This window comes from Sciurus vulgaris (assembly GCF_902686455.1).
Source record: "Sciurus vulgaris genome assembly, chromosome: 15".
Lineage (NCBI taxonomy): Eukaryota > Metazoa > Chordata > Mammalia > Rodentia > Sciuridae > Sciurus > Sciurus vulgaris.
Genome location: NC_136476.1, coordinates 79394718 through 79418903, shown reverse-complemented (window position 1 = coordinate 79418903; position 24186 = coordinate 79394718). Strand labels below are relative to the sequence as shown.

Below are 24186 nucleotides of genomic sequence, written 5' to 3'. Positions count from 1 at the left end.
CTCATTGACCTCTAAGAATTTTTTAATCTCCTCCCTGATATTTTTTGTTATCCATGTTTCATTCAATAGCATATTATTTAGTCTCCAAGTGTTGGAGTAATTTCCTTTTTTTACTTTGTCATTGATTTCTACTCTCAGTCCATTATGATCTGATAGAACACAAGGCAGTATCTCTGTATTTTTGCATTTCCTAAGGGCTGCTTTGTGGCATAACATATGGTCTATTTTCGAGAAGGTACCATGTGCTGCTGAGAAGAAAGTGTATCTGCTCGTTGATGGATGAAATGTTCTATATATGTCTATTAAGTCTAGGTTATTGATTGTGTTATTGAGTTCTATGGTTTCTCTGGTTGGATTTTGTTTGGAAGATCTATCTAGTGGTAACAGCGGTGCGTTAAAGTCACCCAGGATTATTGTGTTGTGGTCTATGTGATTCCTGAAATTGAGAAGGATTTGTTTGATGTACAGGGATGCACCATTGTTTGGGGCATAAATATTTACTATCATTATGTCTTCCTGATTTATGTTTCCCTTAAGCAGTATGAAATGTCCTTCTTTATCCCTTCTGACTAACTTTGACTTGAAGTCCACTTTATCTGATATAAGGATGGAAACCCCCGCTTTTTTACTGGGTCCATGTGCGTGGTAGGTTTTTTCCCATCCTTTCACCCTTTAGTCTGTGGATGTCTTTTTCTATGAGATGAGTCTCTTGCAGGCAGCATATTGTTGGGTCTTTCTTTTTAATCCATTCTGCCAGTCTATGTCTTTTGTTTGATGAGTTTAGGCCATTAACATTCAGGGGTTATTATTGAGATATGATTTGTATTCCCAGTCATTTGGCTGATTTTTGGTTTTTAAGTTGGCTTGGTTTCTCCTTTGAGTGGTTTTTCTCTAATGTAGTTCCTCCCTTTGCTGACCTACATTGTTGTTTTTCATTTCCTCCTCATGGAATATTTTGTTGAGAACATTCTGTAGTGCAGGGTTTCTATTTATAAATTCTTTTAACTTTTGTTTATCATGAAAGGATTTTATTTCATCTTCAAATCTGAAGGTTTTGCTGGGTATAGGATTCTTGGTTGGCAACCATGTTCTTTCATAGCTTGAAATATGTTGTTCCAGGCCCTTCTTAGCTTTTAGAGTCTGGGTTGAGAAGTCGGCTGCTATCTGTATTGGTCTCCCCCTATATGTAATCTGATGCTTTTCTCTCGCGGCCTTCAAAATCCTATCTTTATTTTGAATGTTAGGCATTTTCATTATGATGTGCCTTGGTGTGGATCTGTTGTGATTCTGTGCATTTGGTGTTCTGTAAGTCTCTTGTATTTGATTTTCCATTTCATTCTTCAGGTTTGGGAAATTTTCTGATATTATTTCATTGAATAGGTTGTTCATTCCTTTGGTTTGTATCTCTGTGCCTTTCTCAATCCCAATAATTCTTAAATTTGGTCTTTTCATGATGTCCCATTGTTCTTGGAGATTCTGTTCATGATTTCTTACCATCTTCTCTGTTTAGGCAACTTTATTTTCAAGATTAAATATTTTTTTGTCTTCATTGTCTGTCTTCCAAGTGGTCTAGCCTTTTGGTGATGCTTTCCATTGAGTTTTTTATTTGGTTTATTGTCTCTTTCATTTCAAGGATTTCCATTTTTTTTTTTTTTGAGAATCTCTATCTCTTTGTTGAAATGATCTTTTGCTTCCTGCACTTGCTCTTTCAGCTTATTGGTATTATCATTCATTGCCTGCATTTGCTCTCTTATCTCATCCTTTGCTTCGTGAATCATCTTAATCATGTATAATCTGAAGTCCTTTTCTGACATTTCTTCTAACATACTGTCATTGGATCCTATTACTATAGAATCTAGATTTGTTTGGATCATTTTCTTCCCTTGTTTTTTCATGTTGTTCATGTATCTTCCCCTCTAGCAGTGCAGATCTGGGTATTGCAGATTTCCCCCTATAGGCTTATAGTGGCCCTTTAGGTTTCCAAAACCCTTTCTTTAGAGGGAAATCAATATTAGCAGTGCCCAATTCAGACACTATGCAATCCTAGACCAAATAGCCCCTATGAGTACAATAACAAAATTGTCATAATAAACAGAATGAGTTCAAATATTATCTTTGGTAAAACAAACAGGTTTGCAATAAGGTCTGCAGCTTCAAATGGAGGACAAAGAGGATGCAGAGGGATGTAGAATGTGGCTGTTAATGGGATAAGAAAAGAATATACAGAAGTTCTAGAAAATAGAAAGGGTGAGAATGTAATCAACAGAAATTGGGTATTAGCATGCAAAAAAGGGAGAAAGAGACTCTGAGGGAACAGGTAAACAAAAGGAAAAGAGAGCAAGAAAAGTAAAGAATTGAATACTTAAATTTTTTCAATAAGTAGAAAAAAGAAATTCTATGGTATAACAGTCATATAGTAATGAAACCTCCCAGTGTTCAGTGGCCTGATGCATTAGAGGTACCTGACAATGAGCTTCAAGCCTCCAGCAGGTGTCTCAGGATGGGTTTTGCCCCACCTAAAGATCGGAGCTAAGGCTTCCAGGATTATCCAAGATGGCCGCTCTGGCTTTGAAATGTGTTGGCAAATGGGGAGCTACAGCTCAGGGGTGGACGCGTTCAGCTGGAGGTCCTGGAGGTGGGATGCGGTTGGTCAGGCAGGGGTTCTGGAGGTCTGGTTGTGTTTGGTGGTGTTGTGGGATCCTGGAGGCCAGGTGCAGTCAGTTGGTCTGGGTGTCCTGGCGGCAGGGAGCAGTCAGTCGATTTGAGGGCCCCAGAGGCAGGGAGTGATCAGTCGGGCTGAGGGATCCTGGAGACAGGGCTCAGTCAGTCCGGCCAGGGGTCCTACGGGGCCTGGCTGCTGTCTCAAAATGGCGGTAGCCACGTGTAATCAAACCTACAGGTACTATAACAGTGAACGTCCTGGCAACAGCAGGCAGCTGGTGCTCCCCTGGCGGTCGCTGATCAGTTTGCTGACTGTTGGCTGACGATCAGGAGGTGAACCTCGTGCGTTGGGTGATGGATAGGTGTAAGGCAGGAGATGGACAGGTGAGAGGCAGGCAAATGGTGGATGATAGACACCTGACAGTGAGCAATCTGCACTCAAAAAAGGCATCGATATGCTGGCAGACTGCAGGTGATCACAGCAGATAAATCGGGTAAACAGCAGGGGATCAATAAGCAGCAAAAACTGCCTCACCGAGAAACAAATATCCTCTGCTTCAAACTGGAGTTACAGAGCAACAAGGAACGCAGCCTTCCTCTAGTCCGCCATCTTGGATCTCAAGAATATGGTTTTATACCTAGTCACTTTGTTTACATAAATTTTCTGGTGATTTTTTTAAGCTCAGTTAATGTGTTTATTAGTTTTAAATTAACAGACACTTACTTTTCTTTGGTATATTCTTTTTTGACTTTAATACTGATTCCAAACAAATTTTGATTCCATCAGAAAAGTTGAGCTGAACTGTTGTGGAAGTGGCAAAAATAAATTCTACTTAGTAACTATTGCAATGGGGAAAGGGACCTTAGCATAGAACTCAGTTCAATTTTGCGGATAGTAGACAAGTGGAGGTTTGTTAGCCAAGGACAAGGGAGGGATCCACGAATGGAAAATTACTAAGAAGCAGCATCAGGGGTAAAGGAGGATTTTTGGCTGAATAGACTTTAACAGGATTCTTGCTGAAGTCAGGCCAGGATAATCAGATATCACTTGGGTGGGGCTGAGGTAATTTTTATCAGATATTGAAGGTGGGGAATTCTGGCAAAACCAACTTGGCAGGATCTTGCTGTGGCTTTGTTCTTAAGGACAAGGACTGAGGATGGGGCCGAGTTAAAAAGTGGCTCACAGGATCCTGTGTAGATTTTGGTCAAGTAGAGTTTTTGTCAGTTCCTGAGATCTGAAAACTTTTAACTTTTTCAACTGCTGTAGCATATATACTAGTAAATACTCTTAGAATGTGCGTTCATACAAAAATGACTTAATTTGAAATTTTAAAATAATTATTGAATATCTATTTGCATTGAAAATGGATTCATATTTCTGAAAGATAATATATAAACTATTTGTAACTATTGAAATATGTTGCTGTAATAACAAGTAAGTAAAGGCTCTGATAACATGAGAAGGGTGGAGCGAAGTGTTAAATAATTTATGTTAGACTGTTTTAGTTGTCTGTTAAGTTGGGAAACATTGTCAGGAATTTTTGTTGGGATATACAGATCAGATTTGTGATGCATGGTTTTTGACTTGCAGTCTGCAATACTAGTGTTAATTTTGGGCTGCAAGCTCTTTGAGTTGAGATTTCTCAGGAAGAGCATATTTTCAGGATTCAGACAGCAGAGAAGGCATTTTTCTTTATAAAATATTGTGAACATATAACCAAATGATGTTAGTGTACTTAGTGTTAAGTGCTACCTGAGTACTTTTAGAACTCAAGATGTTAAAAAAGGGTTCTTGACTACTCCCAAATAAATACAAGGAATTTATGATTAGAATCTCAAGGTCTTCATGTAATTGGATGAATTAATTTCAGGTTATCTTGGTACATAGTTCTACTTACGCCTTTTTGTTTGTTTTTTGTTTAGAGTAACAGCACTTTTATTTATACTGGCCAAATACTTTACACATGATGCCAGTTTCTGTGAAATCTGGTTTCTCATTCTTATGACTATAATGTTTTTTTGAGACATTACTAAGTATAGTTGGTACAATAAAGAAATATGACAGTTCTTTATACTCCAACTTGAAACAGTTAAAAGCTGAAACAAATACAGGGATCTTCAGGAATCTTTTCCTACATTTTTTTGATATAAAGCTTTAAGGGCTGGAGATTTAGCTTAGTGGTAGAGCATGTGCTTAGTGTTGCAAAGCCCTGGGTTCCCATCCCCAGCATCACCAATTGATTACTATTAAAGTAAAGCTTTAATTAGTAACCAACAAAGTAGTATCAAGCTATTTGGGTGGATGCTTATAAAGATGCTAGTGGATATATTCTCTTAGAAATATGTAAAAAGCTGTATAACCTGGAAGGAGGTATTAAAAGATACACATGTGTGCACACAGACATAAACACCCACTTTTCTGAAGGCTTTATTTCAAGAAAAGTATGAAAAATCCCAGGCTTTGGATAGAAACATTATTAGCTTGAACAGTGGAAGTCGTCATAAACTAATAAAACCTTGAGAGAGAGGGATGGAAATGCAAGCTGAGAATTGTGCCTGACTCATTTAGTATGGAGAGTAAACCTAGAGACAGTCTTTTCTAAGTTGAATGCAAAGTCAATAAGTAGAAAGCTTTAGATGTTATTTGTAATTAACAGACAAATTGGTTCAAAGGTAAAAAAATTTCTTGATTCCCTTTCTGGGCCAATTTCCCTTCATGGAATTTGTTGTCTTTGTTTTTTGTGATTCTGGGGATCAAACTGAAGGCCTTGCATATGCTAGGCATGTGATCTACTAGTGAGCTATACCCCTAGCCTGAGTCATAGAATCTAGAGACCAGCTAATCCAGTCTTCCTGTTCTGCAGATTGGAAAATTAAGGAGTAGAGGAGAAAGAACTGTAGAATTAGACTCTTGGGTCTTTTTGAGTCCAGCATATTTGACAGTGTACTGTTTTACTTTCCTTCTCATCTCATTGGTTGAACCTGCTTGTGGTATTTATTTTTGCTACCTCTCATATTCAGATTAAATGAACTAGGAACAACCTCAGGTTTGCATTTCTGTAATTCTGTGTTTAGACCTGATTACTCAGAGGAGGTTTACTCATTTTCCTACAGCAATACCCTGTTGGTGCACCTTATTTAATCGAGGATTTATAGATTTAGCACAATCTTGCTCTTCCTCAAAGATGTTTTATGAATCAAAATGTTATGAATTCGAATCTTTTTTTCTCAATTATACATCTATTCTCTGTGATCTCTGGTACTTAAATAAAACTAACTGTACCTTAATGTGATTTTCACAGGTATTACAGGCAATGGGATATCCAACAGGCTTTGATGCAGATATTGAATGTATGAGTTCCGATGAAAAATCAGACAATGAAAGCAAAAATGAAACAGTGTCTTCAAACTCAAGCAATAATACTGGAAATTCTACAACTGAAACCTCCAGTACCTTAGAGGTATACTTGTGTGTATATGTGTGTGTGTGTGTGTGTGTGTTCCCTTAGAAAAAAAGTAATATAGTACATATGTAGAAAATTTAAAAAGATGTGAAAAAGAATAAATAAGAAAATCCTAGGGGCAGATATCATCAATATTTTGGTTTATTTTCATCTAGATTTATTTCATGAATATTTTTATGAAGATGGTCATATTTTCATGCAGTTTTAAATCTTGATATTTTTTCCTAAAAATATTTGTCAGCATAACTATATACTGTATAACACATGGATACCGTAACTTAATTAGTATTTCCCTGTTAACTTGTCTTGGAATGTGCTTCTGGTATGTCGTTATTGTAACATGTCAACAGTCTCAGCACTAACTGAAGGGCAGAAAATGAAAAGATATAATGGAGACAACTTGGGATTATTTGGTGTGTGCTAAAGCTGTGTGTGTTTGTGGGGGCATTGTGTTGTCTTTTAGTTCGTACAACCCTAAAGGAGGGGGCATAGCCTGACTCAGAATGTACCTTAGAATCTGAGGAAATCCTGACGTGTGACCTTATCAACACAGATAATAGAATGAGGACGGAATTCAAGTACTGTGTATAGTCAGCACATTGAGGGATTCATGGAACCCTCATTTACTTCATTCTCTGTAAAGGAAATGGGCTTTGGAGTAACAGCAAGAACTTGCATTTATATATATATATATTTTTTTAAACTTTGTCATTTGTAAGAAAAAAAAAAAAAAAACACCAAAAACTGAACAAAAAATCCTAAGTAGAACTTGTACCTTGATACTTTGTCATTTAATATACTAATTATTTCAGTCCATAAACCCCTTTAGTACCTGCAGGTGCTGCAAGATCTTGTTTCCAGAGGCTGAAGATGCTCCCAGGCTAGAAGGGCAAAAAGACATGTTTATAACAACTGATAATATAATGTGATAAGTATTGTGATTGCAAAATGAATACATAAGGTGAAATCTCAAAGAACGAAGTGATTATGTGACTGCCACAAACACTTACACAGAGTTATGTAAAATCAGAGGTAGTACAATGTGAGCAAGGTTGTAGATGGTGAGTTTTGCCATGTGGGGAAAAGTGGAAAGAGGAAATCATGCCTGAAGAAAGAGGAGGTGTAAAGACCTGAAATTGGAAGTACATGTTTGAAAAGTGTCAAGTGGGCCAGTATGGAGAGGACTGATGGGGCTGAAGCCTGAGAAAGACACACTGGGCTCTCCATGGAATACTGTGGAGAACAGACGTGGCGCCTGGCTGTGGAAAGCACAGGGCTAGGTGGTGTTTTGCTGGCACTGTATATCAAGAGAAGAAAGGCCTTGTAAATTACAAGGTTCAGACCATTAAGTACACAAGCAATTGGGAAGGGAGAGGGAGGTGGGCTGCATTAAGAGCAGCCATGTGAGTATATGGAGGTTTTGTTAGCTACTACGTCTATACTTTGTTTCTCTATGATGTGGTAATGGGAGGGAGCAAAAGTCCTTAGTTTTTATTTCTTTGTTTAGGAACTGATTACTACTGATTAAAACAAATTGTGTCATGTATGTGAATTCAGGGCCTCACACATGCTAAGCCACATACTCTGCCACTGAGTTACATCTCTAGCCCTAAAAATCAAACACTTTTTTGTCTGGACTCATTTTTATAAAAGTGATTTTAGGTTTGGGAAGCAGGTATGGACCTGGTTTTAATAATTACTCATGGTCTTTAAAAGATGGTCATGACAGTTTCAAAATATGAATTATGAAAACCGATCATGAACAAATGTTTATTGCAAAAGACCCAGGAATGTTCATTAAACTTTCCTTGAAAATTGTCCATTGTTTCACCTCTGTAGCAGCAACTGCTTACTGATCTACAGAGTACATTATTAGGAAACTCTTGATATTCATTGGATTTATATGCATCATCATACTTCTGGGCATTTTGTTTGTTCAGTATTTCTTGAGCAATTACTAAAGTGGAATTATACAGACATGATTTCTGATCTCAAAGAGTACTCAGTCTGTTAGGTCCTTCTTTTCTCAAAATTATAATCAGAGCATTTTTGTTTTGTTTTGTTTTGTTATGTTTTGGTGCTAGTCTCTGTCTTCATTTGAATCTTCACATTTTTATGTGAATTATTCCCCCGCCCCCACTTGTAATCACATCCTCCTTCAAGCCAGTGCTTTTTACCACTACTAGAGTGATTTTCCTACAACACAAGTCTCCTCATGTCGGTTGCCAGGTTAAACTCTTTGACTGGCTTCCAGATTGTCCATTATAAAGTCAAGGCTCATTTGCTGGCATACAAAGTCCTATGTGATTTGACCCTATCCAGGTCCTAGTATACTAGCTTTCTCTTCTCACTGCTGTATGTTGCCATATGTTGAAGTTATTCTCATCTTCCTCCAAACAAATGTTCTTTGCTCTCTTGGGTCTTTACATTGCTGTTTCTCCCATCCAGAATTCCCTTTCTCCTTGATTCCTCCTGAGGACAGCCTGGTACTTACCCTTTAAGGTCAGGCTTACTTGTTACTTCCAAAAAAGCTGTCCTCATTGCTCTAGAAAGTAATCCCTTCTGTGTTTCCACAGCATGCATCTGTTCTTTAACATACATGTTTTGCAGTGATTAGCTCTGTTCTTTCCAGTATACTCTAGCTCCTCTAGGACAAGGAATGATGCTATTATTATTTTAAAATTTCAGAATCCACAGTCTGTAGTCTACTGATTTTACATATAGGTGCTCTTAAATCTGTTTAGAGATTGAGGGGTTTATAGTAATATTTCCCTTCCACATTCCAATTTGAGTTATTTCTTCCTAACCTGTAGCATCATATGAATCCCAGTTGTTCTGTTCTCCTTTTAAATCACTTAAATGTGTATTTCTTAGGCCCTGAGCAGGACAGATCAGACTTTACATGGTCCTGGAATAACATGACTATATTCCATTGGACTTGCATACTGGTCTTTTGGGATAGGCTTGCTTCAAAGGCAGGCTGACTGCAGTTATTTATTGCTTGTAGATTTCCACACCTTTGATATTTTGCCTTCAGTGTATAGAAGTGACTCATCCTTGCCCCTAAAGGTTTTAAAGTTGAATTTAAATTTTGAACTTCCTTTTTAGTATAATTGTGTTAATAAGAAATTCGTACACCACCAGTATAACTTCACATCATGTACAACCACAAAAATGGGAAGTTATACTCCATGTATGTATGATATGTCAAAGTACATTTTACTGTCATGTATACTCAAAAGAACAAATAAATAATTTTAAAAAATTTAATAGTTTAAAATCTTATTTGAACCTCTAGATTCTCTTTGTATTTTTTAGGTAAGAACTCAGGGCCCTATCCTCACAGCAAGTGGCAAAAATCCTGTAATGGAGCTCAATGAAAAAAGAAGAGGTCTCAAGTATGAACTCATCTCAGAGACTGGTGGAAGCCATGACAAGCGCTTTGTAATGGAGGTGTGTTTCTAGATAACATGCCAGTCTTATTTTTCCTCTCATAGACCTAGGATATCCTGAACTTACATATGAAAAAAATTGTTAGACTCTATCGGTTCTTTTTTTCTAATTATTTTTTTTTTTAATTTTTAACAGCATTTTGATTCATTTGATTGATTATACACAAATGGGGTACATCTTTTCGTTTCTATGGTTTTGCACAATGTAGATTCATACCATTGGTGTAATCATACATGTACATAGGGTAATGATGTATGTCTTATTCCACTATTTTTCATACCCCTATTCCCTCTCATTTCCCTCTACATAATCTAAAGTTCCTCTATTCTTTTCTTACCCCCCACCCACATTATATGTCATCATCCACTTGTCAGGGAAAACATTCAGCCTTTGGTTTTTTGGGATTGGCTTATTTCACTTAACATGATATTCTTCAATTTCATCCTTTGCCTGCAAATGCCGTAATTTTATTATTCTTTATAGCTGAGTAATATTCCATTGTGTATATATATATATATATATATATATATATATATATACACCACAGTTTCTTTAGCCATTCATCTGTTGAAGGGCATCTAGGTTGGTTCCACAGTCTAGCTATTGTGAATTGAGCTGCTATAAAAATTGATGTGGCTGCGTGGACAGACAGACACTTTATAGAAGAAGATATACAGGTGATTAATAAATTATGAAAAAATGTACAACATCTCTAGTAATTAGAGAAATGCAAATTAAAACAACTCTTATCAGTTCTTTTGGTACTGTTTGATTACTGTTGTTTTCCATGGTATGATAAGTTTAAATTAAAGCTACATAGAGGAATTGCATGGGATAATTGCACAGTGGTGTTCTTAATTTCAGGTAGAAGTAGATGGACAGAAATTCAGAGGCGCAGGTCCAAATAAGAAAGTGGCCAAGGCAAGTGCAGCCCTAGCTGCCCTGGAGAAGCTGTTTTCTGGACCCAATGCGGCAAATAATAAGAAAAAGAAGATTATTCCTCAGGTATGAGTTAAGCTAAATCTTTGCAATACTTTTGAAAAATATAATTTCCTATACACTTGCTGCTTTACCTTTTTCTGAAGTTGTTTCTTTATCATTTATTTGACAGGTTTTTCAAGGGGCTAGTTCATGAATAATATGTATCAAGACCAGTTGTTCTGTTTTTTGAAGGCAAATTATATAGCTACAAGAGACACTGATAGCATTATTTGGAGGATTGGGGTAATTCTTGACGAGGTGAAATGTTGAGGTGATTTGGACTTTTGGTAGGTGTAAGCATTTTTTTAGCTCAGGGAGCTGACAGATTGCCCTAGGGCTCACTTTTCTTCTAACTTTTCATCTCCTCTTCCACTTTATTTCTACTGTGTATTTTTACATTGTTTATTTGGGGTTTTCTTCTGTGGGCAGTGCAAAAGGGTGACATGGTGTTGCTTGTATAAATTACTGGCTAGGAATGTCAGTGCCATTAAAGACCCAGGATTGTCTCAGGGTTATTTGGAAAAGATAACCTCTTCCTTACATGCTTTTTGGGTATGAGATTCTTCCGTCCCTTAATTTAAAAAGTGTTTTCTAAGCTGGGCATAGTAAGTGCATGCCTGTAATCCTAGTTACTTGGAAGTCTGAGAGAGGGGTATTGCAAGTTCAAGGTCAGCTTTAGCAATTTAGTGAGATGTTGTCTCAAAATAAATAATAAAAAGGGTTGGGGATGTAGTACAGTGGTTAAAAGCACCCCTGTGTTCAATCTTCAGTACCTTGCCCCCATATGTGTATTTCTGGACATGTATCTTGTGTGTCAGTGTGGGGGGAAAAGGGATATGTAAGTCAATATAAGACAGTCTCTGTCTCATGGAGAGTGCTAGTATAATGTCTGAAAATACTATGTCATAGAGACATTAAAAATGCTTAGACTAATAGAAGGAACTTAGCTATTTAAACTTCTGTTAAACATTATATTTAGGTCCTTTTTTGCTAAGTCCATTTTAGGAGGATAGAATTTATCTATTTGTAGAAGAGAAAACTAAGAAATTTGCATGTAGTCACACTGCTGTGATGGTAGAGGTTCCCTTTCAAATTGGGTCTTCTCTGTTGAATTATATATTCATCTAGACATTTGTTTTATATTTAAACTTCTTGTATCAATTGTAACAAATGCTGATTAAATTCTCGGGTTCAAAATACAAACAAATTTAATTACTAAGATAAAATAAAAATAGAGCGGGTGAGGTGGCACATGCCTGTAATCCCAGTGACTCAGGAGGCTGAGACAGGAGGATCACAAGTTCAAAGCCAGCCTCAGCAATGGAAAGGTGCTAAGCAACTCAGTGAGACCCTAAATACAATACAATAAAAATAAAATACAAAATAAAATAAAATACAAAATAGAGCTGGGGATGTGGTTTAGTGGTTGAGTGCCCCTGAGTCAATTCCTGGTGCCCAGCCCCTCCCCGCAATAATAAAAATAGAGCTGTTAAATTACAGTGGTATGTATGTAGAAAATAAGATCTTCTTTTCCTGAAATCTCTTATAACAAATTATGTTCTAGATTAAGCACAAAAATAATTGTTTCATTGCTTTGTTTTGTTTTTTTTCCCCCATGGGTTACACCCTGGATTTGGTCAGTTAATTTTAGTGCTTTATAAAGCCTAGTAGGTTCAATTATTTATCAGACTGTTCAAGTATTTATTGAAGATTGTTGCTGATAGTAGGAGTTGGACCTGGGTGGAATTACTTGCTGCTGCCAGATTGTTGCTTCCTGACTGTTTTCAACTAAGCTGTATTAAAAAAAAAAAAAAAAAAAAAAAAAGTCTATATGAAGTTAACTCATTTTTAGAAATTTTCCATACTAGAAGCTATAAAACTCATGTGTTCAATGTGTTTGACAGCCAAGAAGCAGTCTATTTTGGATGTGTGGGTTGGTTTATTTCAAGCAGAGGAAAATGACTGTCCCTGTGCATGATACATTTGACCTTGGAAGTGTCTTCAGACTGGTCATATCAGAGGTAGCAGCTATCTAAGGAGGACAAAGAAATGATGATTTTTCCATGCCAAATGAACATGTGTATCTCTGATTCCATCTTCTTCAAAGATTCTTGTTGACTATATCAGACAGTGTGCTTTGAAGCTGTGCACCACTTTCCTTGTACCTCATTTTTAGTAGGGAATCTTAGTGGTTTCTAGCTGAGTTTATTGCATTTGTGCACTAAAAATAATTGTAATATTTAAATTAAAACTGGACACCGTTCTCTTTTCCTAAATTTTGTCTTTGGGAAAGGGGTGTTTTAGTAGTCTTATGTACATTTGCTCCTTAATTTACCGGTTTTAATTTTTAATTTGTTTTCATGTCTGTACTTTCAGTTGCTGTTTCTACTTTAAGGAAAATGAAGTGGGTATCATTATCCTCATTTTACAGTTAGTGGGGAGACTACCAGAGGGAGGGGGGGGGGAGAGAGAGAGAGAGAGAGAGAGAGAAATAGAAATAGATATGATGTGACTTCCCTAGTGTCCTATAGCAGTTTAGAGCAAGAAGAGGTCTTGGTGATAGTGTTTATTTAGATTGATAGAAACATACATATATGTACATACAGCAGAACAAACAGGCTCACAGAAAATCCATGACCTTCCTGAGGTCACGGATGAGGAACTGATGTCTATATCTTTGGTCTTTCTGTCTTGATCTGTTCTATTTTTAATCACTCAGGTTTGTACGTAATTCTAGGTAGTTTGTTGCTGGCATATTTTCTGCCTCGGCAGAAAATTCAGTGCTTTCCAACTTAGGTATCATGTGTCTATAATTACTTTAGTCAGGCCTAAAACAACTTTGGATACAATTTGACTATTGAAATATGTGTGTAGAATAAGCACTCTTTTCTGAGCAACCCTCAAGTGAAAAGAAGCTGTTTGCATACTTTTATATGCCTAGCATACTCTTCAGAACAACTCTGTAAGGTAGGTGTCAATTCTGATTTGCGTGTGATACATCAAAGATCGTAGTTACAGATGACTGATTTTCTCATCTGATTGGCCCATAGTTTCTTATGGTGGTTGTGCATCAAAGAGATGAGAGACTGATGGCTCTTCTTTCTGTCAATGATGAAAATGTCCTTTTTATAGGCAAAGGGTGTCGTGAATACAGCTGTGTCTGCAGCAGTCCAGGCGGTTCGGGGCAGAGGAAGAGGAACTCTGACAAGGGGAGCTTTTGTTGGGGCTACAGCTGCTCCTGGCTACATAGCTCCAGGTTAGTACTAACTGCAAGAGAGTGGCTGCCTCTTTGGAACTGAGATATGAAGAATTACATCTTCATTTTCCAAGGTTATAGAGGGCCTCTGGAAATATAACACAGGTTTAAGATAAGTGTACACAACTTGAAAAGAATCTACAGAATGTCATAGGTTTTCTCCAAGTATCTGCTGAATAAGTAGAGTCTTCCCAGAGGGAGAGACAAGTGAGCAATATTGCACTTAAGAAGGGAACACATTTTGACAGTGAGGAATCTGGAAGATGTTCCACAGATTGAGGTGTTTGAACACCTGAGCAGGTGTACTCTATGGAGACATAGGAGTCAGGTTGGTTATACCAAGAGAGAAAAAACAGGAATCTTCTTAATTGGGGTGAAGCCTGGCATTATTAAATTTAAGAATCATCAGAGACAAAAGAATTACAAAGAAGGGGGAAAAGGGGGAACTTACTTATCCAGAACTTACTGTACACCAGGTATTTTCATATAAATGATTTCACTTAACTTTTAAACCTCACAGTGTTTCCTAAGTAGAAATTAATGCCTAGATAAAGAAATTGAGGTTTGGGGGGAGATAAGGTAGCTAGTCCCAGTTGAAACAATTGCTGAGCAGTAGAGTAAGAATTTGATTGTAGGTGCTTGCATTTCCAAAGTTTGTATTATTCTTTCCATTTTACCTTGTGGCTTGTGGGAAATCAGGAAAGCTGCCTTCTTCTGTTTAATCCATATGTCACTTTAGCAGTGAATGTACAGTTGTCTTGTTAAAATGAAGTTCTTTGCAATATTGAAACTGGAAGTTTTTACTTGATGAGTAAGCCACTTGTACTTTTGGATCAAGATGAAATTGTCACAAAGATTGGGTCTTATTAGTCATTATTTTTAAGTAGTATCCTTACAAGTTCCCTTAGATTGTGTTTTCCTCTAAGAACAGGCCTTTTGAAAGTTTTATTAATGATGTGGCTTTGGAATTGTACGTACCTCTAGAAGTTGATGCAGTTGTATCACTCATAGATGTATAAGAGTGTGCCTGCTTTTTTCACATACCAGGCCTGGATTTTGCTCTCCTGCAGCTTATGGTGTGAAGAGTGAGACATGTTACTTAAGTAATAACAATTATAAACTGAAGAAGGACATCATGCTATGAGAACATATAACAGAGGCCCCTGACCTAGTCTCGTGGGTCCCTGAAGAAGTGACACTGGAAAATAGCATTGGAGAATGAGTAGGTGTTAACTGAGAGAGGACTGGGATGGAAGAGTGTTACACACAGAGGGAACAGCGTGTATAGAGACTTGGTGGTGTTGGTGGTGGGGATACTGGCTTGTTTGAAGAAGCAGAAGAACTCTGAAGTCTGGAGTGTGGAGAGCATTGGGTAAAGGAAGAGGTGGGGGAATGATGTGAGTTAAAGTGGGAGACTCAGTTCCAGTACTGCAGGCTGTGGCTTGGATTTTGGTCTTAGAATCCTAAGTGCAGTGGGAAGTCATGAGGAGAGAAGTGACAAAGTCAGACTTTATTTGTAAAGATTACACCTTCTGTAGTGTGAAGAATAGATTGCAGGGACAGGCATGGGTATGACAAGACCAATTAGAAAACTACTATAGATGAGTGTCCTAAGTAAGAGACAGTGGAACCCAGTAGATGCAGGGGAGTAGATGAGTAGCAAGAAATGAAGATACCAAAGGAGTATTTGGGAAGCAGAACTGATGAAATGAATATACAGAATGAAAAAGAGTGAGGATTCAAAGGTAGTACCTAGGATTTTTTTTATTAGAAAAAATAGGAAGAATCTCAGTGACTTGGGAGGCTAAGGCAGGAGGATCACAAGTTTGACGCCAGCCTCAGCAGTTTAGCAGGGCTCTAAGCAACTTAGTGACTTGCTGTCTCAAAATAAAAAATTAAAAAGGGCTGGGGATGTAGCTCAATGGCAAAGCAGTGCCCCTGGGTTCAATCCCTAGTACCCACCCCCCAAAAAGAAAAACAAAACAAAGCAAAACACTAAAAGATGAGTGCTGAGTGTGGGGTAAAAATGGCATGAGTTTCTTATACATATGCCATTATAAGTGTGATATAGTTTGTATCCAAAATTAAGATATGTTTATGTTCTGTACTGAAATTTAATACTTTCAGCTTCATTCATTGCATTATGGAAAGGGCAGAACTTCCATTAAACAACAATGAACTATGTTTGTCATTGACAATGTGTTCCATGGGAGTTTAATGTGGTCACATCTTTTTGTATTGGATCTTAGGCTGTTTGCCTCCTTCTTGATGCTATGGTCAAGTGTAGTCACCATGAGAGGAATTATGTGTACCTATGGCTTCCGGATTCTTTTTCTTGTATGTCATTACCTTGATCTCTCTATAAGGGCTGAATCCTGAAGCTTTTAAAAAAGAAATTCACTTATGGCCTAGAGAAGATTCATATTAGGTCAGTTTAAATTATAAATAGGTTACATGCCATTTTTGGAGTTTAGTCTATGCAACAAGGACTGTCTCAGGTTGTTTTATTACTGAATTAAATTTCCCTACCTACTCAGTTACTGCATACAACCCTGAGGCTCAGGAAGGTTAAATAAGAGGTACAAAGACACCTTGCTAGTCAAAGGTGAAGTCAGGATTAGAATCCTGATGGCCCCAGTCAGTGACTAGCTAAGCAGTTAGTTTAATCTCCCTTTAACGGTTTTGGTAAAACTCTTTAGTCTTAAAAAACATTTTCCAGTTCTTGGAATAGATTTGATATACAACCTTCTTTTTAAAGCATTTGTTTCTCTCTTGGCCTCTGCTACCATCATCAGTTCCTACTGTTTCTTTCAGCTGTATTATATCTTCTTGAAATACACAATTTAGTGAACTCTAAGACTGAGTTGTATTCCTCCCAGTTTTACATGATTTAAATATAGACTGGGTGGGAAAACATTGTCATCCTTCAAGAAATATTTTGATTTGGTGCAGAAAAGAAGTTTACTTCTTTAGCATATATTTGAGCTTTTTTCAAAGAGGAGATTGAGAACTGGGCATTCAAAGATGCCTCAGACTTAGCCCACTTACCCCGAGTGTCCAAGGTCAGGTAGGCTGGGAGAGATGCTGGAATAAGCACAATACAATACCAGTGGAAGCTGCAGCACTGGATGAGCAGAGGAGTGGGCAAAGTGCCTGGGAGACTTACCAAGGAATTGATACATGATCCTAATCTCAGGAATGAGTTATGGTTGGTCACCGAGAGAAGCTAAAACATTGTGAGCAGCAGAAATGATTCTAGAAAAAGGAGTTATAATATGGAAAACTTAGATTTGTTTCGGATAGGGATCTGTGTAGGGCCTTTATAGATATTGTACCTTTGTTCTTTTTTCCTCCTAGAGATTTAACTGAAGCTACTTTCTATTTATATATTTTAAGTTGTTTTTCCTGAATGACTATAGCTTTTGTTAAGATGATATTTCTAATCCCTACAACAATACTACAAAGTAGCTTGGGTGATTTTTCATTTGAAAGATGAGAAAATGGCAACTCAGACATTACCTAAGTGATGACATAGAAGAAATTGGTGTCAGGACTAATTGATTCAAAAGTATTTGTGGCCAGGCACAGTGGCACATGCTTGTAATCTCAAGGACATGGGAGGCTGAAGCAGAAGGATCCCAAGTTCCAGGCCAGTCTGGACAACTTATTGAAAACCTGTCTCAAAGTAAAATAAAAAAAGGTTAGGGGATATAGCTCAGTAGTAAAGGCTCCTGGATTCACCTCTCCCAGTACCAGGGGGTGGAGGAAATCTGTTCTGTGTACTAGTTTTTAACTTAATAATTATGAACATTTTTCATAGGCACTGGGTGCTAATGTCAAGTTCACCAGTCAGTACCAGGAGACCTGGTGCTGGGGCCAGGCATTCAGATATCAACAAGTCCTAGAATTTGCCCTTGGGCCCATGACCTGACCCATGTACCTTCTTTAATGTCAACTGAGGCCCCAGTCTTCTTTGTCACTGTTTTCTAAAACAAGACTTGGAAAATTCTGTTTTCCAAATTTGCAAAATTATTTTGGTTCTAAGCATTCTTTTGTTTAACAAATGCTGTATATTCCGCTAGGTTCAGATGATAAAAAGATGAGTTAAGACTTGGTCTTTGCCACTCTAGTGGGAACTATAGACAGAAGTCGGTGATTACAGTAGAGTGTGGAAATGCAATGAGAGACTCTAGATGTAGATACTGTGGTAGTTCAAGGAGAGCCTAGTGGCCATGACTTTTGTATCAGGTAGGCACAGACTTGGACCACTCTGGGAATCATTCTTACGGACAGTTTCTGGAAGAAGTTCTGAGGGCATAGGGTGCCCAACCAGGTGGCTTGTGAATGGGGCCAGTTCTGGCTCCCCTTGGTCCTGGACTGATCTGCCTTCTTCTTCTTTGCACCAGGCTATGGAACACCATATGGTTACAGCACAGCTGCCCCTGCCTATGGTATGTACACCATCTTACTCATTTCTTCTCTTAGTTAGTCTTTCACAGAAATCCAAAGCACAGTTGTATCCAGGGTTTCAGCACATGAATTGAAGAATCTCAGACTTAATCATTCTAGTGACCCAACTTAAATTCCCTTTGAAAATGCCACAACCTTGTGGTTCTTGGTTTGGTTGGAATTGCTCTTCTCTCTGCTTTGCCTGATTGAAGGATTGCTTGTTCTAATTGCTTGTTTATGACCATATTGAAATTAAATATTTTAAGTATTTCTTCTTACAGCCAACTTACACTCCATTCAAAGGCTACTGAAGGGCCATACCAGTTTTTAGCTTGGCTGCATGCCAGTTATTTAGCTATATTTAAGTTTCTGGCTTGAAACTGTATGAACTATGGGTGATTTGAGTCAAGATTAGAAACGCTTACTTCAAATTTGTAGCCATCATCCTTTTCTGTACATTTTGCTTTGGAGATAAAATAAATGGATGTCATTAGACCTAGAGAGATAGGGGTTCACCAGCAGTATTCCCTAAGTTCCTTCTGCAGAAGTAGTTCATGCTACACAATCATAGGCCTGTCCCACCCCCAACCCCTCAATAAAGAAAACAAATATGCAAATGAACCTCAGTGGCCCTTTGGATAACTTTTGAATGAGGTTTATGTGGCAATGGAGGCAATAGGTTTGGAGTCAGTGATATGCTGTAGACTCTTTTCTGAACTCTCAGGTACTACACATTAAAGAATCAGCCACTTGTAGGATGTTTGTCATTGTGAGAAGGAGAGAGAGAGAGAGAGAGAGAGAGAGAGAGAGAGAGAATGAGAATGAGAGAGAATGAGCGCGTGTGTGCATGCATGCGTGCACACGCATGCACAAGGATGTGTGTTCACACAGCTCCAGGCTGAGTGTGCATGCACCCAGAAGGAAAAGACCCTCTCCATATTGCTATTTGTGGCATGAATTCTCTACTTGAGCCTCAGACCTTCACATTGTGCTAATTCTGTCCACACATCAGCTTTGCCATTTTTATTTGGATGAAAATTGTGGGTCCTTAAGACACTACTAAACTGAAGCTTCTTCTGATTTCCTAACTGTAGAAATAAGTAGAAAGTGAATACTTTGACTTCCTTGCCCATTAAGATAGAACATGTGTATTCTGGAAAGATATAGAGAAGTAGCAAGGTTAAAATATTTGGAGCAATTTAGGAAGTACAAAACCTAGACTTACATCCTTTTCCTCATGTCTTCTCTGGCACACTCATTGTGGCCAAGGCCTCCCCATATTCTGAGTTGGAGTAATATGGGGTGATTGGGAATTGGGGACTAATTCAAGCATATGTTTTTCACCCAGATTCCCTTCTGAATTCATACTCTCTAGCTCCTTTTGGCTTGGCCATTGGCTTTTGCCTTTCAGCTAGCTTCTGGATCTCCTGGGCCACTCCATTCCTGAATGGAGTCTGTTCAGTTGATCCAGATGTAGCACATTTGACTCACTTGTTCTACTATTTCTTATGTGAGCGCCAGAGCATGTGCCTCCAAGGGCAGGTTTTTAGGTTTGTGTCTTTCAGTCATGCAGTAAGTTTCAGATTCTTTAATAAAGGTTTGTTTGTGAGAGCTTACTTTTTCCCTTTGTAAAATATTTTGTATCTGTCCTCTAAGTTACCATTGATATTTTTCCCTCAGTCTCTTTTTTCTCTCTCGGTCCTTCCTCCCTTTCCTCCTTTAACATTATACTTTCACCCTGTGGCCTCTGAGCCTCAGTTCAGAAGGCTCCTGTCTTCCATGTGCCATATAACTGACTTCCAAAGCTGGTAAAATTTGATGCCCCCATTTTTCACATAAAAGATTTGGTTTTTAAATGTTACTGTGATGCAAACCTACTAAAATGATGCTTTATTTTGGCTGTAAGGTAAATATGTCTTTTGGCCTTTGTAAAGCTGTTGCATGTGGGGTAATTTCCCTCTGATCATCTGGTGCTCTTGAATACCTGCTGTTGCTGCTTTGTGATTTCTCCATAGGTTAAATATTAGAATAGGAATAGGAACAGATTTCAAATCCTACTTGAGTATGCAGAAGTTTGTGAGGCCACAAGAACGTATTAATTACAAAATTAAGAAAGTAATTAATCTTTCCAGATTTGCCATGCCAATATTGGCAGTAGCCATTGAGAAGAGAAACACCTGGTTGTGGCTCCTGTTGGAGCTTTCAGGTAACTGAGGCCTTCCCAGAAAGCTATGATTTGCATCTTGACAATCCCTGTTTCTCCTTTAATATGTGATGTGCCAAACTGAGAACCAATATGGATTTTTAAGAGTCACTGTAGAATATTGATAGCATCACTTTGATGTGTACAATTCATGGCAGCTTACTCAAATGTCATTTCTGAATATAATTCTTATGATGTAGCCATCTTACTTTTGAGTAGAAAATATTATTTATTGAAATATAAGAGTCATTTCAAAATTGGAGATGTGTAAGAAATTTGTGGGCCTCTTCCAAAATGGTACATGTTGAATGACTAATCTGGAAAAGGTTAATGATAATTACTGTAAGATTTTTTTTTTTGAAAATTTTATTGGAGTATTAAACTTATTTGGAGTCCTCTCCGTTTCTTTTCTCTGTAGGTTTGCCCAAGAGAATGGTTCTGTTACCCGTTATGAAATTCCCAACATATCCTGTTCCCCACTACTCATTCTTTTAGCAAATGACAGAAGCTCATTCCTATTGAACACCAATACAGTACAATACAGAATGTTAGAGAAGCCTTTTTATTCTGCTTTCTTTGAACACATACTTGATCAAAATTATTTGTAAAGAACATCTTTCCTACTTTTTGATTTTAACAAATACAAATTTAGTTCTTTAAAACTTGAAAACAAACAAAAAAAAAGAGAAACCAGTTCTGTGAAACGGTACCTCATTTCTGGAAAATAATTTATACCAGCCCTTCTGTTAAGGAAATAAAAGTCTAGCAGTTCAAAGTTTAAGTTTTAAGAGAGTATCAGATTATGTAAAATTAAATTTGTGAAGGATGTATAGAGTCTCAAACACTGATCACAAATAAACTGCTTTGTTGTAACACAGAGTACTGCCTGGTTCCTGATGCAGTCACTGATTCTTAACTGAGTGATATGTACTTGCCCCAGGGCACTTTAATTTGGGCTGTAGTTATTTTTTTTAAAAACAATAGAGACTTTTCATTTGAACTTTAACTTTGTAAATATTGAAGTGTGTAATTAAAGCCAATAAAATATGGGTTTGAATATTGTTTTAGCTTATTATTTTTGATATGCTTTGGTATCAAATTATAAGGAATTGCAAAGTAATAATAACTTATCCCTAGAAACCCATTCATTTGTAAGCAAACTGCTAAAACAAGGCAAAAGTGATTGTTAGTTCCAGCCAGTCTACTTACTTTGTAAACCCTGTACTCTGGTTGTACAAGGGTGTCCCCCTGATAAAGGTTACATTCTGTTATCCCAGCATTGCTTATTAAAATGATGGCACTACCCAGAGATGGGGAAGGAGGAATGTGATTATTCTAGTTTACGAATTTCCAAGTTTCAAAAAATAAATTAATCAATCAATCACCCTCTTTTGTTCTTGTGGCCTTCTTCACTCTGTAAGATACTGTGTTCATTCCCTGACTTTTTTCATGCAGATAAAAGATTAGTGATTTTTCTGGGATTCATTGAAGGGTTTCCTTTCCTCTTCAATTACATCAGAATCTAAAGCAGCAACAGGGTCCCCATAAAAACTTGCTCTTCGATTGTCCCAGTTCTTGTTGAGTGCTGCTGTGAAAAGTGACAGGTTTCAGCCATGGGTCAGCATTTATTTTTAAGACACCTGGTTACGCTGGTGGAAATTGATCGGTAACATTGTGCTGTTCTGTAAAGGGTGCAGACCGGAGGCCTCCACTTGCATTCTCACCTTGTTTGGAAAGCCGATGATGTTACTAGAAGGTAATGGTTTCATTAAGGTACTCACCCCCATGAAGGCAACAGTGTGGTCCCCTGTCAGTATCCGTCACTGTGTCTTAAAAATGTCTATGAATTAGCTTCCTTTTACCTATTAAATTGTGCTTTTCAGAACTGAACAGTGCCCGTCAGTGAAAGTGGGCTTCACAAAATATGACAAATTGAACGTGTCAGATTTCTTTGGGACCACTAAACGAAGGTGAAGTGGGCAATGTAACACAGATGTTAGCGTCAATTCTCAGATGTATATCACATAATAATTTGTTTCTTCTTGACCTTTTGTCTTTATTAGTGGTGGGTGATACTTTAATAAAACCTCATCACTTGCTGGAAATAGCTGTAATTTGTCATTCTCATCTTGTGCATTAGCGGCTAGACATAAACAAGAAGGGCCCATTTCAGCTGGGAGTTTTCATGTTTCATTGATTTGTTTTGCTGACCTATGGATGAAACAGAGCCATCACTGAGAAGAAAAAGCATGGCTGATAGTGTCCAGTTTTTATTAATTAAATATTTACAGTCGTTCTCTTTCTTTGGAATACTATTAATTGGCAGCTGCAGTTTGTATTATTTGAAATTGTCAAATTTAGATTCCAAGTTGGAATCTCCCTGGAGATTTCTCTTTAGAAAATTCTTTTGAAGTAGCTGACTCTGCTTCAGAACTTAACCCCTCTCTGATGGAGAAAAGGGAGCTGTGCTGTTTTCCAACATGATGGCAGTCATTTCAAATGGTTTCTACCAAGTCTTTTTTTTTTTTTTTTTTTTTTTTTTTAATTTTGTTGTTTGTTGGAAGTTACTAACCATGTTGTAAACCTGCCCAGTTGCTGCAAACTTTTACATTTCTCTGCTTTACTTAAAATAATTGAGCTGTCAGTCCTTTGTTAGAAGTGATAACCATGCAAGTTCAACTGTTAAAATTCTGTAATGAATTAAGTGTCCCCCCTACCTTTTACCCTTCCCACCCCTCCATTTTGTAATGAAAATTCCACTTACAGCTGAAAGAGCAGAGAAATATAAATGAAGCTCTTGGCTTCACCAAATTGCGTGAAATTAACATAAAGTTTTGCTTCTCTGCTCTTTTCTCCACTGTAGGTGGTTTTTTCATTGACAGCCCCTATTGCCAGCCTCTGAGCGTCGCACCATTTATTATTCACTTGGGCCCTCAAGATTTCTTCTCTGACTTCTAGAACCATCAGGTTGTCTGGCTTGAAATGGCAATTTCTCTGTCTTGGTCTTAAGAGCAATGTGATACCCTGAGGCTTTCCAGCTTTCAGATTTACCACTTTGACACCTTCTTTTTGAAAGCAATGACTGAGCATTTTAAAGAAGAGCAATACTTTGTCCAAAGCCACGGTGTCTGTTTAAAAACTTTTCCTTTGGAAAGCTAGCAATATCTGTACTTAACCCCTTTAGTGTAGCTCTTGTCAGGGAGTTTACAGAGCAATGTAGAATTTAAGAATTTGCGTGTGAGCTGTGCTAATCTTCTGATACTTTTTAAACTTTTTTTAGCACATAAATTGAATAGTTACATTCCTGACTGAGTCAGCTGGCACTATTATTTTTCCAAACTAAGGGTTCTCCTTCCTTGATGCCATATCTTTTGGTGGGGGCTGGCGCCTCGCTAGGGATGTGGCTATGGGAGCGCCTGCCTCTCATGCCAGGTAACGGTCCAATAGATTTTCAACATACCTCATGCTGACGAGGTGGAGTGAACAGTACGGCAAAGCAAGGAATTGGGTTGATGTGGTTCCTGATGTAATCTCTCTCAAATTGTTAACCTGGGGAACAAAACCACTAATCAGTTTTGCTGGCATTAGCCAATTCTTTTTCTCTTTTAAAAAAATGTGGGTGAATGTTTGAGAATCACAAGTCAGTCACCATTGTTAATTGAAGAGCTGGGAATACCTCGTTAATGTATTTTTAAAATTGGTGTTGGACCCTCTGTGTA

General features: G+C 37.7%; 1 protein-coding gene across 6 annotated transcripts in view; it reads left to right on the top strand.

Moving 5' to 3' along the window:
- Window positions 1-24186, top strand: part of STRBP (spermatid perinuclear RNA binding protein) — an 80442-nt gene that overhangs the window by 41755 nt on the left and 14501 nt on the right. For 3 of the 6 annotated variants that reach the window (XR_013759709.1, XR_013759710.1, XM_079113787.1), the window contains exons 12-16: window positions 5964-6122; window positions 9444-9578; window positions 10443-10583; window positions 13692-13815; window positions 18222-18266. Coding sequence is in view for 4 of the 6 variants with exons in the window: in XM_079113787.1 (XP_078969913.1) it covers window positions 5964-6122; window positions 9444-9578; window positions 10443-10583; window positions 13692-13815; window positions 18222-18266 (604 nt within the window). In the remaining 2 variants the exon portion in view is untranslated. Of the gene's footprint in view, window positions 1-5963; window positions 6123-9443; window positions 9579-10442; window positions 10584-13691; window positions 13816-18221; window positions 18267-20396; window positions 20837-20885; window positions 22224-23330; window position 24186 lie in introns of those variants that run through there. The other 3 variants (XM_079113788.1, XM_079113785.1, XM_079113786.1) reach the window with 3 other exon arrangements.